Source organism: Cinclus cinclus, chromosome 4 (genome assembly GCF_963662255.1).
Source record: "Cinclus cinclus chromosome 4, bCinCin1.1, whole genome shotgun sequence".
Lineage (NCBI taxonomy): Eukaryota > Metazoa > Chordata > Aves > Passeriformes > Cinclidae > Cinclus > Cinclus cinclus.
The window spans coordinates 33,591,917-33,610,734 of NC_085049.1; the positions used below are offsets into that span (position 1 = coordinate 33,591,917).

Genomic DNA, 18,818 nt, shown 5'->3' on the forward strand with positions numbered 1-18,818 from the left:
TTATAATGCAGATACTCTGACAATGTTTCCTCCCGAATACTCGGGAGAGTCTGGCCTATCGTCTCCTTCAGGTGTGGTGACTGGAGGTGTTGGGATGCTGATTATTGCTGTAGTGACGTAAGGCTGCTCACAGTTTAATTTAACGCACTCTTCCACTTTGGCATTTAAGCTGGAACGGCTGGAGGAAGAAACAAACATCCATGAAGAATGAAAGTCCAAATTACCACAAACCTCTTGAGCCTGATTCCATTCCTTCAGCCAGTCATCTCCATCCTGCCCCACTGGAGAGCTCTAAGTATAGAGCAGCACCACCCCACTGCCCTGTACCCCAGTAGCAGGTGGTCCCTGGCTATGCTCATGTCCATGTCCCTTTCTTCCTTCCTTTCCACCATTTCACCACTTCTCAGCCAAGCACCTGTGTTTCTGAGCAGGGGAAGCATTGCAAAGTTAGCATAGCCAAGTTGCTTACTATGCAGGAAAGTGAAAACTAAGGGCCAGTCCAAGTCTCCTGCATATTCCTCAATGCCATGCTTATTTAGGAATATTTGGATATTAGGAATAGTTTCTTTGCTGAAATGGTTGTCAGACATTGGAACAGGCTGCCAAGGGAAGTTGTTTAATCACTACACTTGGAAACATTCAAAAAGAATGTAGATGTGGCTCTTGGAAACACTGTTTAGTGGTGAACATGGTGGTGTCAGGCTAATAACTGGCTTCAATGATCTTGGAGATCTTTTAAACCCTAGTGGTTCTGTGATTCTGTGTATATTCTATTTCCTCAATAGTAAGGCACTCTATTATATGAACTAAATAAGTTTGTGTTAATATGTTCATGGAGTTGCTGCAGTACCTCCCCATTGTAAAAAACTTGAAAAGCTCAGACTATTTCAAGGTGAAACCAGCACTTTGGGCTTGTGTTTTTGTTTTCTAGCACAAAGCTGGTGATTTTGTTTTTATGTGCGTGGTGTCTGGAAGTATGGTGCAGACAAGTCCTCTAGTGGAAAAATAATGGATCCAGGCAGAGTTATTTCCTGAAAAACTAAGATAGATTGGAGTTTTGTGCTGGCCAGGAGGTTTCATTGTGTAACAGCTGAAAAACTTCAATAGTTCCAAGAGTTCCAAGCAGTTGTATTGTTCATGGAAGTGAAATCCAAATGTAGTAACTATACAAAGGAAGCTACCCAAAATGTGGCTCAACAAGAAAATCTCTAAAGTAACTTGTACTGAAAAAACTTCTTTGTTAAGGGGTGGCATGTATGAGATCAGTAGAAAACACTTCTGCGTCTCCTGAGACTTTTGCTGTGTTTTCAGAGGTGATATTTGGGTATTTGTGAAAGCCAAACACTTTACTTTTGAGAGTACAGTGACATTCAGTGAATTACAGACTCTGAAACTGCAGTTTCCACACTTTTGTAATAACTTCTCAAACTAGAAAATACATTTTTCTCACCCATTTCATATTTTTTTTATTTAGAAGAGTCTTCCCTATGACTATTACACTTAAGACTCTGGGAATCAGTTTTATTTGCTCTGCAGAAATGCAAGGAAGACTCATATCCTATACCTCTGAACCAAGAAGAGACAGAGCACTTGCTTATCTTGTATATCTGAATTGGACATTCTTCTGTGTGAAATTTTTCTTCATATGCACTTGTCCACAGAATATAACATTTAGTGCTCTGTTTTATTTGGGGTCCCTGGATGCTGTTTGCTGCAAATAGGGCAAGGTGGTTTGTGAGGAGGGCGAGAGAGGGCAGAAATGGATATAGAGAGAGACTATTCTTTTATTTTGGATTAAGCTTGAAGCAAAGGAAGAATATTCCAGTGCCAGTACCCATTTTTCGATGAGCGTTGGACTCTCATCTTTAGCCTCACTCCCTGCCTAAGGAGGCCACCACACCTTCGTATCTCTTCCCTAACAAAGCCAGGGGCCTCAGCTCTGGGTGTGCTGATGCACATGAAGTACCTGTTAGACAGAGGCGTCCTCTCCACACATCTGATCTGGATGGTGCTGAGCTCCTGCACGCTGCCGGGGCGGCTGCCGCTGATGGTGGTGTTGGGGATGCGGTACGTCTTTTTGTGTCTTCGGGAGCAGCACGTGCTGGTCACGCCTTGCTGGGATGACAGAGAGGGGCTGTGGCTCGGGGGTCTGTTCACCGTAGAAACCTCCATACAGCTCTCTTCGTAGACTTGCTCATCCACAAACTCGTGGTTCTAGCCCAGAGGAATCCAACAAAGGGACAAAGCATACACAGAAAGATAATTGAAGTGAACATATTAATCATGATTGTTTAAAGGCTTAAATTAACACAACTGAATAAACTGGGAAAGTTAGCTTATTCTTGATTATAGTGTTTAGCCCATATTAGTCTGGGCTGAATACCAATACAAATGTAAACACCGGAACAAAATTAACAAGAAAATGTTAATCCAAAGTGTTTTGCAAAATAGCACGTGGTTGTAAATGTAGTTTGCATCATAAATATCTGTATAATCTTTGAAGTGCCACAAAACAGAGCACTGTGTTTATTAATAAAATGCAAGTGGTGCTTATGTAAACACTAAATGCCAGTTGAAAATAAATAAGATATATTATATTGAACTATAATATAATAAAATTCATACATATTTTCCAGATAAGTTTGCATGACTTCCTTTTGAATTACATGTTAGAAATCAGGATCTGAAATAATGTATTTTGAGGTATGCATATATCTAAAAGAAAAATATTTAAATAGATAGAAATTTTGATTAGGGGAGATGAGATAGTTATTTAAAAACATCCAAGAACTTCCTAATTACTGTAGATGGATATATTAAAAGCAGCTTAGAGGATTGAGCATTTTAGTTACATTAAGTCCTCTTTATTCATGCAGTCTTTGCTTAATACCATCAGAGTTTCAAAAAAGATAAAAATCCCAGTTTTATAGGGTGGTCACAAAGATGAATCTGAATTCACTGAAATAGCCAGTTTACATTAATCCCTCAAGTGATTAGTGAGTATTTCACACCCAGCCACAATTTCCACATTTTCTATGTGTGCAAAAGAGTGTGAAATAATGGTGTTGCTTATGGTGGCAAGGATGGGAGGGGATGCACAGGAGTGGGAGAAGTTTTTATACTCATTTAAAACCAAGAGAGGTTGAGATATGTTTGCATGCAGTTTGAGAAAGCCTCCTTTTTCAAGAAAACTCTTCCCATTTACTACTAGTCTGTGTATCCTGAGAATGTTTCAGGGGAATTCTTTAAGGAGCCTTTTCAGGATTGTTTTACAGTCTATTCAGACTCATGTCAAATTTGTCAGCCTATTGCATTTTTGTATATTAAAATGGGGTAAATTATTTTTCCCCTAATTTTTTTTTATTTAACTGGAAAAGTGGTGATGTTTTTCAGAATTGCCATAGTGGGCAAATATAAAATATGCAAACAAAGTAAAGAGAGTAACAACTCTGGCCAGGTGTTTGTGACAAATGGAAATACATTTATAGGCAAAACATTTTTTATTTCCATTTCTTCTGTTCTTCTTCACTCAGACGTAAGTTTGTGTGAATTTAGAGGCGTTGAAGAATGCAAATTTCAAGTCATAAGGAAAAAAAGAACTTGCTTGACAAATTACTTTTGTAAGGCACATGTCAGTCACAAACAAGATTTTTTACATGATCACACAGTTGCCATAAAATTCAGAGAGAAAAAAGCCCTAATTGCTCTTGCGATACCATGTTCAGGGGCTTGCAGTATGTTTGCCAAGAACTCTGTTATTTTTCTGATTAAAAGTAATTTTGTTCTTCCTAAAACTTTTATGGAGCAATGATTAAAGAGTTTTATTGACTGAACTTTTAATAAAGAAGGGAAATATTTTGAAATGCTCTAATGGCACAAGTTAATTGATTTAATTATACTTATTAATTAACTTTTCTTAAATTAGCTAAAATTGATTTGAAAAATATAATTTTTTAGTGCAATTAGTTTCATATTAATGCAATCTTCACAGAATTCCATAACATTGCCCACTCTGCATTTCTGAGGGTAGGTGAGATCTTATCCCATTGACTTTTTAGTGACAGAAAAGGGTGAATATGCCTTTTCTCAGTATCATGATGCTTATACCACAAAGGATGGTGAGAGCCTTAAGAAGACACCCCACCATTCCTGTTCTGCAATGAACCAGAAACTTGCCAGATTCCAGCTGCTGAGGGCCCAAAATATCAAGTTTCCACTAAAATTTTAGGAATGCATAATCTCCAGAATACAACTTGGAACTGCTGCATATATTTTTGTGTTAACATATCATAGGAACTCAGGGTTGTAGCAGGATGCAAGAGAAGGAAAAAACAACATAGATTCAAGAAACAAGATAATCCTTGCTTTATAAACTTCCCTTTTTTTAAGATTTTCTTTTTTTTTTTAATTTATAAGTTTTACAGATTCCACCATAATGATTAGAGGAAAGGTGACACTTCAGGAGGTGAATTCAGCTCCTACCAAATGAACAGAATTCTTTTCCATGATTTCTGTGACAGTTTGACAAGACCTGTGATTATCACTCAGATATTTAAATATGTTTGTAATATTCAACTGGAAGAATTTTAAAGGCAAATTGCTATTATCAAGTTCTGGTACAAAATGTCTCAAAAATATTCCAAAAGGACCCAGCAAGAAACTCAGCAAAAAGCACAGTATGCTCTGAATAGGAAGTGAGACGTTCTATCCTAGAGTACATTTTATAAAATTAATACTTCTAAAGTAAGAATGGAGGAGACATAAGCACAACAAGCACTTGGGTGACATATTGGTAAGTGATGTAGCAACTGGGCCCTTTATTTCAAAGAAATGCTGTCAAAAGGAAAACATTAAATTCCACACATACATATATCAGGTTTTAATTTATCAAAATTTAGGAATGTTGGTTGTAGCAAAAATTTAAAATTTTTTGTTTGTTTGTTTTGGGGGGGGGGGGGTGTCCATTTTTGTTTTTTTACCTTTTGAGAAAAAGCAGGAAGACTTTCACAGTGATATCCATCAAATATAGCAGAAGCTGTATCTCTCTGTTATTTATATGCATTGGATATAACGCCTTAAAATAAGATAAAATGTCTTTTCTTCCAAGCCAACTGCTTTAATATAAAGGCTCATTAATTAGAAGAGATAACTGAAAACATTTAAAACTAGGCTGGTGTTGCAATTCATAGGAAAACACAGTTCTCTTTTCTTACCGTAGTTTTTTCCAGGCAGTGAAGCAGGTGGTGGTGCTGTGTTTCAAAGGAAGAGCCAGATTTGCCAACAAAGGCCTGTTCTTCTTCATTGGAGGACTGTTGATACATAGAACTCTGTATTAGTCTCTGTTTTGAACAAGAGGGTTCTTATCCAAATATTTGATCAGAACTAATCTGGATTGTACACGGTAACGTAACTGCAATGCTTCGTCTACAAAGTATAACAAAAATTATTTTGCACCTTAATTTCCTTTTGCCTTTTTTTTTTAAAAAAAAATCAAACTATTTTCATTCCTTCCCTTGCACGTCCTTTTAAATGTTTTCATCTTAGGTCTTTTATGCATGGATAAAATAGCACAATTTACAAGTGCAATCAACACATAAGCTTTGAATGTTGGATCAACACATGCTTAAAATTGTAATCAATGTAAGTTACAGTAAAATATTTGCTTGTTATTGAGAATGTTCCTCATTTGAAGAAAACTAAAAATAGTTGTCCTCCCAGGACTATTTCATAGCACTAAAGAATTTGTGGTATTGCTGCTTACACAAAAATTCATGTCAGTGATACCAATCTACTGGGTTTAGAAAGCGTATAGCAAATGTTATTGACATAGAATAAAGAATTAAGTACAAAGCATCCACTGTTTATTAATTGCTTTCATAATTATTCACTAGAAAGCAGAAAACTAAAGAGGGGAGGAAGTGGGATAATAGAAAAGACTACAATTCAACCTTGGGATATTTGAAATCTGTGTGGTAGTTATTTGGTGTCTTTTTAATTCAAATATTTGACTTCTTTCAAGCAGAAGAGGAAACAGGGGCTCGGACTGCTCATCTTTTGTGCTAGACAGGACAGATGGACAGTCACTTCCTCCTCTTCTGGCTATAGGTTAAAGTATCCGGCTGTTTAACACGTATTGAACAGAAAGGCCATAGAGGAATAAAAGCCTTCCTGTACTCCTGAGGGAATAGCCTAAATGCCAGAAAATGGCAGGGATTAAAAACCACTCTGTCTGCAGTCTTTCTCAGCTGGGCACAGCTCTGAGCAGCCAAGGGGTTGTCTCCCAGCAGGGTGGGTCACTGTGGATCCCAGTCAAAGATGCTTGTCCTTGCTTCCTTGGCAAGGGTGAGATGGGAATTTGCTTCAGATAGCATTAGACTACAATGCATTTGAGGTAATCACCAAGATTCTCCTTAAACTCAAGTAGGTGCTTCAAGGCAACACTTCACTCTGCAACATCCCTCAGTACAAACAGTATTCAAAAGCTGTCTTTTACCGATGATGAAACCTGGTTTTGTCACCCATGTTCTACCTGTTTAAAGCCAAGGGAGATAGATCCAACCCACCTCCTAAGAGGCTAATGCTCTGTACTTTCCTTAATGAGTTGTTCTACACGATATAACTCCAAAAACTCTAGCATTTCTGTCTGGACATTTCCTCTCAATACCCCACCATCGATTCTCACAAGCTTCCTTTAACAGTAGCAATTGTCCCGTGTATCCTTCCTTAATCTACCTCTAAAAATAACATTGCCCCAAGGTGACCTGCTCTGGTGATAAGTAGTTACTCCAGAGGTGGAGGGAACAGGAAGATTACCTGCTGCAGCTGGTTACTCAGCAAGCCATTTCGTTTGCTCTGCATGTAGGCATTAGCACTCCCACTCTTTGCTGCGCGGATTCTAGCGAGCCTGGCTTTCTGTGTAAATAGACAAAACAAAGTGTCATTTGTACTCATGGCCCTTATCCTGCTTATCTAAAACTGCTAATTGGAATCAGCTGCTTATGAATACCAATCTCACAGTGACTGACAGACTGCATTGCATCCATCCTCCAGGTGGAGCAAATCACAACTGTCTTCCCATTTAAAATGCATATGAGACAAGTTTTTATTTGTTTGCATGTGTCAGCTACTAAGAGCAATGACTTTGGAGAAGGGATTAGACAGGTCAGTATGGAAGTGCTGCCTATTTTTTTTTTTTTTTTTGCATTGCTTCAACTGCCACTCCTTATGTCTTGTGGGGCAGAAACATGGACATCCATTTCAGTTGCTATTGCAGTGAAAATCTCTTTAAAGGGAAATAAATGGTTCAGAAAAAAATGTAATTTGCAACATCTATGAGTAGGTTTGTCAAAGTCCTGTGGGTTTTTGGGGCACCAATATGTGATAGTGCTTTTATGCTCTCTCACAGCAAAGTTCCTGAATATTTGCCAGGGTTGGAAAAGGCTGGAAAGGTCATCAAATTCCAAGCCCCCACCATGGGCAGAGATTCCATGCACTACATGAGGTTGCTCAGGGCCCCATCCAGCCTGGCCTTGAATGCTTCCAGGGGTGGGGCATCCACAACTTCTCTGGCAACCTGTTCCTGTGCCTCACCACCCCCTCAGTAAAGAATCTCTTTCCAACATCTAATATAAACCTGTCCTCTTTCAATTTAAAACCATTGGACCTTGTTGTGTCACTACCTGCCTGTATAAGAAGTCTCTCTCCCTCCATTTTATAAGTCTCTTTTAGGTGTTGGAAGACTGTTTTAAAGTCTCCCTGGAAATATCTCTTCTCCAGGCTGAATAGCCCCAGCTCTCTCAGCCTGTTTTCATAGGAGAGATGCTCCAGTTCTTGGATTATCTTTGTGGCCCTCCTTTGGACCTGTTCTAACAGGTCCATGTCTTTCTTGCGCTGAGGACTCCAGAGCTGGATGCAGCACTCCAGGTGGGGGTCTCACCAGGGAAGAATAGAGTGGGAGAACCACCTCCCTTGCTCTCCTGGCCATGCTGCTTTTGATGCAGCCCAGAATGCAGTTGGCTTTCTGGGCCGTGAGTGCACAGTGCTGGCTCATGTTCAGCTTTTCAACCACAAGGACTCCCAGGCTCTTCTCCACAGGGCTGTTCTTAATTACTTCCTTTGCCAGCCTATACTCACATGTGGAATCGTCTTGACCCAGGTGCAAGCACCTTGTGCTTAAAGTTTTTGATTTTCATGAAGTTCTCATGGGCCTACTTCTCAAGTTTGTCCATGTCCCTCTGGATGGCAGCTCTTCCTTCTGTTGTGTCAACTGCATTGCTCACCTTTGTGTCATCTGCAAACTTGCTGAGGGTCACCTGATCTCACTGCTGGTGTCATTGGTGAACATGGTGGAGGGCACCGGTCCCAAGACAAAGCCCTGAAAGACACCACTCCTGACTGGCCTCCACCTACCTCTTCATGTCTGTCAGTATAACTGGACTTAATACTTATCATATTTGATCATAGACTGTTCACAACCTAGTTTTTCAGAGACTGCAGGTATCACTTACTGAGAGAAATTTGTGATTTCTCAGGTGATCCTTATTGCTTCTGAAGGTGACTTTCATCCAGAGTAGAAGGAGGCTCATGAGTGACAGACATTTTGAATCCACTCAATTTTATACAACACATAGAACACAGAATTAGGGGAAAGCATGAAGAATGGACTCTCAACCATTAATGTGGAAAACAGAAGTTTTGATGGGATTACCAGGATGGCATCCTGGTTCTGTATTTTTTGTGGCTGGTTACATGTGTAAGATGGAATCTGGTTTTATCTTCATGGGTAGATTTCCGATTCTGAAAGCCAAATGCCTGGCAGCATCTGGAATTAAATGGTTGCTGAAGCACAGAAGGAGATAGAGTGTAGGACTTGAAAAATCTAACTATGATATATTAATAGGGGTTTTCATATCTGATATTTACTCATTTGACTTTTTCAAAAAATAGAGAGTATTTTCCCCCTTGCCCAAATTTTTGTGACAATAAATGTCAGTAGGAGCTTATAGAGGGATGAAGCGCAGCCACTGCAGCCACCAGATCTTTCTGGCATGATTAATAATTAACTGACTTAGAGGAATGGCTCAACACCATGTTTCTTCACAGCCTCAAACTCACAGATCTTCTCAACAGCAAGCCAAGAAATTTATGGCAGCTAACAGCTAACATGGATGAAATCTGGCTTATGCTATGTCATGCATTCATTATCCTTTAATTATTCTGAAAGAAAATAAAGTAATGCTCTGCATGTGTGCATCCTTGAGCCAAAAAAAAACTCACATGAGAGGGTATTGACTGATTTTGTGATATATTGCCCATTTTAGGATAACACATTTGTTTATCGACTTTCTTGGTGAATATCATTTTCCAGCAATGCAGTTAATGCATCTTATTTTAGTGGTAAGGAGAAAAGATCCCCGATGACTTGGCCTGGACCCCTGTTACAGCTCCCACCCTCCGGGCTCACTTGGGCTCTTAGGTGGCACATCCAAGGCTACTAGAATGGTTAGGGCTCAGTCCTCTGGGCTAGCAATTAAAAAGACCCTTGGGCAGGCAGAAAATAGGTTGATTTCAAAGTGGTGCTCCTGCAATGCAACCCCAGCCTGTTGGGTTAAAGGGTGGGGTAAGGAGTTTTACCTGTACCACAGAACAGTCATGGACTGCGAAAAGTGCACTTGGTTATACTCATAAATATATAAAAGCTTAGTCTTAGGAGCTTGAGATGCTTTGAAAATGCCTTTAGAGGATGCAGCTTGGAGTCCCATAAATAAGTGATTTCAATCACAAATGCTTTAGCTGTGGTACTTTTCAGTCTGCTCTTTATACAGGGAGATTCATTAGATTTAATGAACAGACATTTAACATACATTAGTTCTGCTTTTCCTTTTTGCATGCATATTCATTTTCTCTTTAGTGACTGAAGTAATAATTATGGTGCAGCATTATTTAATAAAGAAATATGAAAAACATAACAGTCCATCAGACTATCTTAATATATCAAAGTACTATGATACATACAATATGAAGGTTGCACTTTCTGTGTGAAGATTTAAAATTGCTTTGTGAGTATGAATTTATTGCATCTTAGAAAGCTTTTGTGAGCTAGAAAGTAATAGTGTACATCTTTCTAGCTGAGACTCATACAGATGGCCTGAATTTATATAATTTACCAAAGAGAAGACAGTAAATCTGTTACCAAGAGAAGAAGCAGATATTATAGCCTCCTTTTTTATACTTCAGCTTATAGAAAATACTGCAGAAACTGGAGGTGTTTACAAATCTGTTACAGTGATAAGATTTATTTTCAGTGCTTCTGCCTGATTTATATACGAGCCTGTAGCATGAGCAGTCTAGTGACTTCTCACATTTCCTATCAAGGCATCATTAAAAACTTGTCATCTACAAGATTTTAAGGGCTGTGCACTGGGAATAGGACTCCCATGAAAGGCATAAAAATGATGTGATGACATCAGGAAAACTGTGGTTACAGAAGTACTGCATTTTCCTTTAGTCTGTGTTTTCTGTCATGTATAACAGAATGGGAGTGACAACTGTTGCTTTCAACCACTGCAAAGCCCTTCCTAATCCTCCTCTTTCACAGAATACCCAGGAAAAAAAAAAAAAAAAGAAAGTATTAAGTTCTCCTGAAGTAGATGATATCTTTGCTATGAAGATTTCCTGAGTATGAAACTTTGATTTCGGCAATATTTACATGGCCTAGGACTAAAAAGATGTAGATTAAATATAGTTCTTTTACATATTCTAATGAAATTCCACCCTAATCATCTCATCTCCATCTTCCTATGAAGTTGATGACCAGCTCTTTTTGCCACATCCCTTGTATTTGCACTGAACTTCTTTTTTAAATGCATGTCTTTCTTTTTCTACCTTTGAGTTTTACAACATAGAATTGGATCCTTCTCTGTGGCTGCATTCATAGCAACCTCACAAAGGGAATTCACTGTTATTCAACAATGGTTAGCTCTGTCAGTTTTAGAAATATAAACATACATTTTCACAAGGTTTTGAGTAGCACTGAATGTAGCACTCTGGGTTATTTACAACATCCAGCTTTTAGCACTCAGATGCCCTCAGATGTCCAGCTATTTTAAGAGAATGATTTTTTCAGGAAGACTTTAGAACAGGACTTACTGCAGTACTGGGAATCATTTCTGGCAAGATACTCTTCAACTTGCTATGCACGAAGCCAGGGTAGCCCAGGTAATTTAGTACTTAACTGCTGTTGTCTCCTGCTGCTCTCCAGGTTACATAATTATCTTACTATGAAAACTCAAAAGTTATTACTTACTTACTTTTTAGCTATTATGGTTTAATAATTTTGTACATTTAAAATATTAAAATTCCTTCACAGTCATTCTGTGTGAGCAGCTTTTGGTCAGGACAGAGCTAGTTTGCTTCACAAGAGCTGTTGCAGACTGTGTTTCGGATTTGTGCTGAAAACAGTGTTTATAATTCAGGGATGTTTTAGTTATTGCTGCACAGTGCTTGCACCAAGCCAAGGTCTTTTCTGCTCCTCCAAGTGTCCCACTGATGGGGCTGGGGGTGGACAAAGAGTTAGGGGGGACACTGAGAGTTAGATGGGACACAAAGCATTTGATGGGACAGCTGAGCCAGCAGAGCAGAAGGTTCTTGCTCACCATATGGCATCATGCTCAACAACAGAGCTGGGTGCTGGTGGGGGCTGGCAGGGCCTGCCTTCCTCTGGGTCAGGCTTGGTGCTGAGCAATCGTTTTCTTTTCTATCTTGTTTTCCCCCTGAATTTGTTTCCCTTCCTCCCTTTCTTGTGGTTTCTTTGCCTCCCTTATAAAAGGATTAGATTGTCTTTATCGCCACAAATTTTTTGCACTTTTTCCTTTCTGATTTTCACCCCATTCTTCTGGGGAGGAGAGAGAGTGTGAGCAGCAGGGTGGGCTTGATCTGCCTGCCTGTGCTGAACCACAACACTGTGGCTCCCAGTGCAAGCTGAATGTTGTCGAAAAAAAATAGTTACATTTTTGTTTATATATATTTTTTTTTTTGTTTGGGCTTTCATAAATCAACCCTGTGTGTTTGTTTTTAAGTGAAAAAAATCGCACTCACATTTCATACTCTGATTTTCTAATTTTCAGTAGTTGCAAACTACTTCTTATTAGCTGACAGTTATTTACATGACATCAACATGTAATAGAGAAGAAAGTGCTGTTTACTTTGCACATTTATTGGTTATGGAATTAAATAAAGTTCATACATTTCTTGAATTGTGCCTTACTTTCACAATCTATTCAAATTATTGTTCAATAAACATGAGTTCCACATGCTTTTTTATTTGCTAAAATCAAAAATCCTGGATAAGTTACTGTTAGTTATGTTTCTGCAATACTCCTGATATTAATAGCCTGTCTCATATAAAGAAGTAAAAATGGCTCACAGGGTTTTGTACTGCAAACATACTCTTCTAGACTGACAGACGCTGTTAAGCAGTTGTTGTTGCAGTTTATCCTAGAGCTATTTATAATTAGCTAGTAACTGATTATTCATAACTTGACAGAAAAATGCATCATGTACAATTAATAAATAACAAATTCAAGCCAATCTTCAGGATATTTTTTGCTTTGTGAGGGTAGAAGACCATACTTGCATGAAAGATTCAGATTGAAATTTATGTCTAAAGTCAAGTTTTGGAGCTGATGATGGTTGTTTGGCTGCTCTGTTGAGGCATCATGCAAAGATGATACATTTCTAGGCAGAAAGTGCTTGGGCAACTAATATTTAGTCTCTTTAATTTCTCAGGTAATGAACAACGCTGGGCAGATGTCACTGCACTTAGGCACTTGTTGGCCAAGATGACACAAGGCTCCTGGCTTCCAAAGACATGTATGGAAAAACAGAAAAGGCACATAGCAAGGGATACTTCATTCAGGATGTGAAGGACTTTATAATCATAATTTCTGCTGCAATATGCTGGAACAGACCTTTGGGTCCAAGCTGCTGTTGACTGGCAAGACACCCATTCCAAGAGGGAAACTGCACTTCCTGTCTCTTCTCTGGGCTGGTAGTCATCCCAGTGAATATGACACTGTGAGTGTCCTGCCAAACCTTAGCCCTTGCTACCTATCACATACAGATTAGGAAATTATAACCAACCGTGCCTAAACCTTTCCTGTCCCTTTCCTTCCTTTCTTGTTAATTTCTTTTCTTGTCCCTAAAATCCTAATGTGACAATATTTTTTTGCTGTAAGTTGTCAATGCTTCTAGAACTAGATTTCAACCCTTCAGCAAAGCACTTTCTCTTGAGTTTCCTTCCAGCCCAAGTGTTTTGCAGTTTCTGAAGTCTATCTTGATTCAACTTCTGTGCAAGATATTGATAAAGTTGCACAATTGAAAGGTACAACTGTCTCAGTCCAATGGAAGCTGTTATAGCCAGCAGGAGGTACCACTGCCTGCAGAGGTTTGTGCTGCAATCCATGAAACAGCACCTTCTTTTAAGCTTATGTTCTTCTGCCTCAGAGAGCAGAAATAAGTTCAGTGCCTAGAGAAAAATTTATTTTAGAAAATGTTGTAAAGCCTCTATTGTATTGAATGAAGAAGGATTTTCAAACTTCTATAATGTGACCTTTTTGCCTGAATATTCTTTTACAATGCAGTAGAAAGCCCCTGTGAAATGCAAGGCTATATTCCATGGCTAAATATGGACTATACAGTACCCATGAAGTGCTTTTTGTTGGTTTTCCTTTTTTAGTCCATCAGAGAAATATTCAGTTCAACATCTCAGTCATTTTAGATTGAAAGAAATTAGTGTTGCAATAGGAGATATGAATGAAACACACATCCAGTGCTAAGTTAATCAGACCTCAAAGCCATTTTCTCCAAAGCAAGAAGGGCATAAACACAGTCAGAGGAGATCTCTCATCCTTGCTGTTGTCATTTTTCTGGGAAGCAGAGGAAAAATTGCTTGATGGAATTGCCATTCATCACTTTGTGTTCCTGTTTGAAACATACAATGAGCTCACTGTTTTGCAAGGAGAAAAAAGCCAGCTATTAACTCAAGCAGTTTCTATTCAGGATGAGATTATGGGGAATAGCAGCCAGTATACCAATCTAATTTTTTGTGAGATATTTTCTAGTGTCCATTTCTTTTTCACTGACAAATTATGCTGGTTTTGGCTAGGGTAGAGTTAATTTTCTTCACAGTGGCTGTTGTGGGGCTGTGTTTTTATGTTTCCAGTTTTCTCCCGGATCCTGCTGGTGGAGGAGTGAGTGAGCAGCTGCGTGGGACTCAGATGCTGGCTGGGTTAAACCATGACACAAATGTAAAGCAGGCCTAGAAAACTCAGTTTTGCAGCATACGGTAGGAGACAACTTCTATCTGAAATGGTTGTGTCTGCAGCTCTTATGAAAGCTCAGAACAGGCACAATGATTGCTGGGGTAGAACAGATCTATTACCCATGACTGCCACAGAGCTCAGCTGCACAGTCAGGAGCACTGTGTCCTGGCTGAGAGACAGTTGTTTCTCTGCTGCCATTCCACAAAAAGAAGTATAAAAGTTCTTGAAAAAAACCAGTAGAAGTGACATGAAGTCATCTGGAATTACGCTGTGGGACAAAATAGCATGCAGAAGAGTGGGTGGAATTGGTAGACAAATAAAGTATGGGATTTGAATCCCTGAAGCAGCCAATGTTTTAGATCAGGTTTCTAGAGGTATGACATTCTTGTGATACACCTGGTTTCTTTTTATAGCCATTTTCCTCATTTGACAGAATTTTTCCAAGATGTGGCCATTGAATGTTGCTGTATCTTCTACCTGGGCCTATGAGTTTCTTGGCCATATACCTCTGTTTCTCCTGATTTTAAGGTATTCTGAGAGTGGTATCATGGCATACATTTATTTCACTGGTTTTGTTGTTTTTTGATTTTTTTTTTCTGGTTGGTTGGTTAGGTTTTTTAGTTTGTTTTTAATGCAGAAATCAGTCAAAAAAGGTGGCCAGAGAGAAACAAACATGCAGATACGTGCCTGAATGCATCTGGTCTATATATGCACTGCCCAGCCATGGTCTGCCTGCACTCTTCCCCTAGCAATGACCCTGCTCTCCTGAGATCATTTGAGTCTCAGGACCTCTGAAGAGTGGTCATGAGTCCACAAAAAGCCCAAGTGGTGACACCTCAGCCTTGGCAACCATGCAACTTGTGAGGCATCTGAAGCCTTCCAATTGCCATCAGCAAAGGAGAGGAAGGTAAGGCATCTCAGCTCTCAGAACAGGGCTTCAGGTGACAGAGCGTGTTCTCTGAGCTGCCTGGCACTTCAGAATTCATAGAAGTGGATTAGAACAAGTGCATTGGCAGTGATGTGGAGATGAAAGCAACTGTCCAGGCTTGGCTCCATCACTCCTGATAAATATTTCTCTTTCCAGTCCCTGACCTTGTCCATCTGTGTCAGGAAGGGAAGCAGCAGTCGTCTTGTAGATCTAGTGGACATTTTAGTGAGAGACTCAGCAAATCAAGGAAGCTAGTAAAACAGAGTTTAACTTTCATTTTTTACCTGATTGAGCTGTTTATCTGAAACCTTTTAAGCAAAATAGAGCTGAGGAGACAAGTTCCCCAACAGATTCCCCCAGAGACTGAATCTGGGACTTTAACTAAACCTGAATTAGTGAAGCAATATGTTTGCAGAGATGTTGGAAATCATTATTTGGTCCGAGGGGTTTGCTTACTTGTTTGTCTGTTTGTTTGGGTGGTTTTCTATTCTTTTTTTTTTTTTGTTATTTTTTCTTTGGAAGACTGGTAGAAAGAAAGTCTTCCTGAAAAAGCGCAGAAGAATCTTCAGTGGGTGAGACTGCAGCTATTGCCTAAAAATCCTAGATCTAGTCTAACAAGCAGGATGAATTAACCAAATTAATAGATCTGTCATTTTGGCAGAAAAGATAAATGAATCAGTTTTGGTTTGTGTTGGATTTTACTAAGACAGTATTTGCATCTAGGACATGGGTTAGGCATGTAGCACATACATATAGTGGTCCTCTTGCTAAGAAATACACACTGTAATGACACATAGCATATAGAAAATCATATTTTTCCTATTGTTCAGCAACATAAAGGAGAAAAATTAGAAGCTCACCTTCTGTGCCCTGCGCTTGTCTGCTCGTTGGTTCTGGTGGTATATACGGCTGAAGTTGGAGACGATAACAGGAACTGGCAGAGCAATGACCAAGACCCCACTCAGGGAGCATATTGAACCAAAAATCTTGCCAGCTATTGTCTTTGGCACCATGTCACCATACCTGGGTTAAAGAAAACAAAAAGTTTAATAAAGAAAGAAATATATTCTAGTCATTTAATTTTACAATTAATTAATTCCACAATATACTTTACTTCTCTTGGAAATAATACTTGCTGCACCTAGATAACATTTTTACACATATTCTTACATACACAGCATCCCCATTGTTGTGTACAAATAATATTAATTTGAAACAAATTTTGGGTCTCCTATCTGTCAAACTGGGGGCAGGTAAATCACATGTTATACCTGCTGTACTCTTCTCAGGCTGCCTCTATTGCAATGGAGAGAGAATGACCTTGCTAAGAAAAAAAATCAGTGTTGAAGTTCAGTTCTTATGCTGTTTGCTTGTTGAAAGAACTCATCAATTTCATTGGCAAGATCTCAGAGAGACCACTTGGTAAATTAGATACTAAACTGAATAATCTATTGTCTCAAGCTGATATAGTACTTTCATTTAGCAGGGTGACACAATTTTACAACAGGTTTTCCAGGAAATCATGGACTTTCTATCACTTCATTTTTTCAAATTGGCTTGGCTAGACAGAAGCATGGCTGGCCTAACTTGTTGATGACATGAGAAGCTGGAGTAGGTGAGTTCCAGATGTCCCTTCTATGGTCTAGATGAAAGCAAACATGAAAAACTCAAGCCACCAGCAAGTAAGCAACCAAACTGGAACTGCAATCTTGGCAGTGTTCAGAATTACTAAAGCTACCACTTTTCTTTATGATATCTTTATTGGATATCATTTTGTTCAGCAAGAACAAAGTGTTATTGATGTATGTAAAGGCGCTCCAATAACAATTTATTAAGAGATTTTACCTCTTTGCATTTTGCTACATTCTATAGGGGACAAGTATGTAATTACATATTACAGAGTTTAATAAAAAGATTAATTGCTTTTAAGTACCATTCAGTTTTCAACTTTATTGGATTTTAAGTTATTATGAAATATTGATTTTAGCTTGTGAGTTTAGTATGCTTGTGAAAAAAGAGATAGCATATTTCCTATTATAAAGAATTTATAAACTCTTAACACAAGAAAAGTTAAGAAATAAAACTGTGGGGGAACAGTGTTTAGAAAATGCTGTCTGGAAAAACGAAACCTGTCCGTTCAGCAGGAACCAGAAAAATAAGAGAGAAGAAGGGGAAAGTCTAGAAGTCAGTGTCCAAATTGTGTACCTAACCACAAGGAGTGGATAAAAGGGTCAGGATATGGGAAAATGGAGAAACTATATGAAGTTAGAGGACAGCTTCTAACAATGAGAGCTCAGCTCATGTCAAAAGGAGGTGAGGATGAATGGTTTGCATTTTTTAAGACATTAGGAAAGTGTTGAAATAAATATTCAAATAAGTTGACATCCAGGCAGATACAGATGACCAAGTTTTAGACTATTGATGTTGTGTTAAATAAATATTTGGTTGCTTTACTAAGTATGTGCAAGTGCAAAATATTCACATGAATAATATAATTAATATTTCTGCCAATACTTCCTCTCCCCCCCACTTCCTAATAATTTGAACGCTATTAGTTTCTCATTTTGTGACATGGAAGGACTGCATGAAAATACATAATTTAATATAATCCATCTCTTACATGAATAATATAATTTGTCTTAAAGATATCTAAAAACTGGAAAAATACTAGAAAGAATGTCATGCTTTCCTTCACATCAACATTTGCACTCCACAGCATAGGCATTTTTGATGTTTATCTCTTCCTAAAGCCTGAGCTGACTATCAGCTGTATGCATGACCAGCTGTTTTTTTTCTTTGGGCAAGGAAGTGGATAAATGACCTTTCAAGGTCTCTTTGACAAATGGGAACCCCAACACCTCATTAACCCCATTTTTTTTTCCAGGCAGAACAATAGAAAAGCAGTGGGCATAGGGCCAGGTTGGTGAGCTTTGTTTAGAAGACCTAAGATCAAATTACTGGTAAACATTTCTGCTTTACACTATTCATTAGTTTTACTTCATTCTTACAGATACAAATATTTTCATATATTGGATCAAACTGTGTAAACAGAAACCTGACATGAACAGATTTTGAAACACAAAATTTACACATGCCCAGTACTAGATCTCTTAAATTAGATCTTTTAAATGAGATACCTAAATCTATATTTAGATGCTTGTCACTTGAAATGCTAAACTGCTGAACCTCCATAAGCTTCCATTGTGACTGATGGCAGCTGTGGACAGAAGGCACTGCTGGCTCTAATTAATTTGGCTTGAAATTGCTCAGGGATATAGTTCATCCTGTTGATAATGTGACACTAAAATTATATGAATCAAGAGCAGACTGAAGCTTTAGGAGTTCTGACAGGAACCACAAACTCATCTGTCTTTAGCATTTCAGTATTTATGTGTGGACCTAACCAGTGACATAAGAAGGTGCCTTTTCATAATATTTTAGTGTGTTACAGAGTTTAAAAAAAAATAAATTGTTTGACACAAGGTATTTTGCAATGTTTTTCTTACCTTCTGGACAAAATGTCATACAGATGCTTACACTGCTTACTTTAAAATAATTTGCTTTCCTTT

General features: G+C 38.5%; 1 protein-coding gene across 1 annotated transcript in view; it reads right to left on the bottom strand.

Moving 5' to 3' along the window:
• The window catches only part of KCND2 (potassium voltage-gated channel subfamily D member 2), a 258,608-nt gene continuing 239,790 nt past the window's right edge, over nt 1-18,818 (bottom strand). The window contains exons 2-6 of the mRNA XM_062491921.1: nt 16,110-16,272; nt 6,814-6,912; nt 5,214-5,309; nt 1,967-2,214; nt 1-178 (exon numbers count right to left, since the gene is read on the bottom strand). Coding sequence (XP_062347905.1) covers nt 1-178; nt 1,967-2,214; nt 5,214-5,309; nt 6,814-6,912; nt 16,110-16,272 — 784 coding nt within the window. The remainder of the gene's footprint in view (nt 179-1,966; nt 2,215-5,213; nt 5,310-6,813; nt 6,913-16,109; nt 16,273-18,818) is intronic.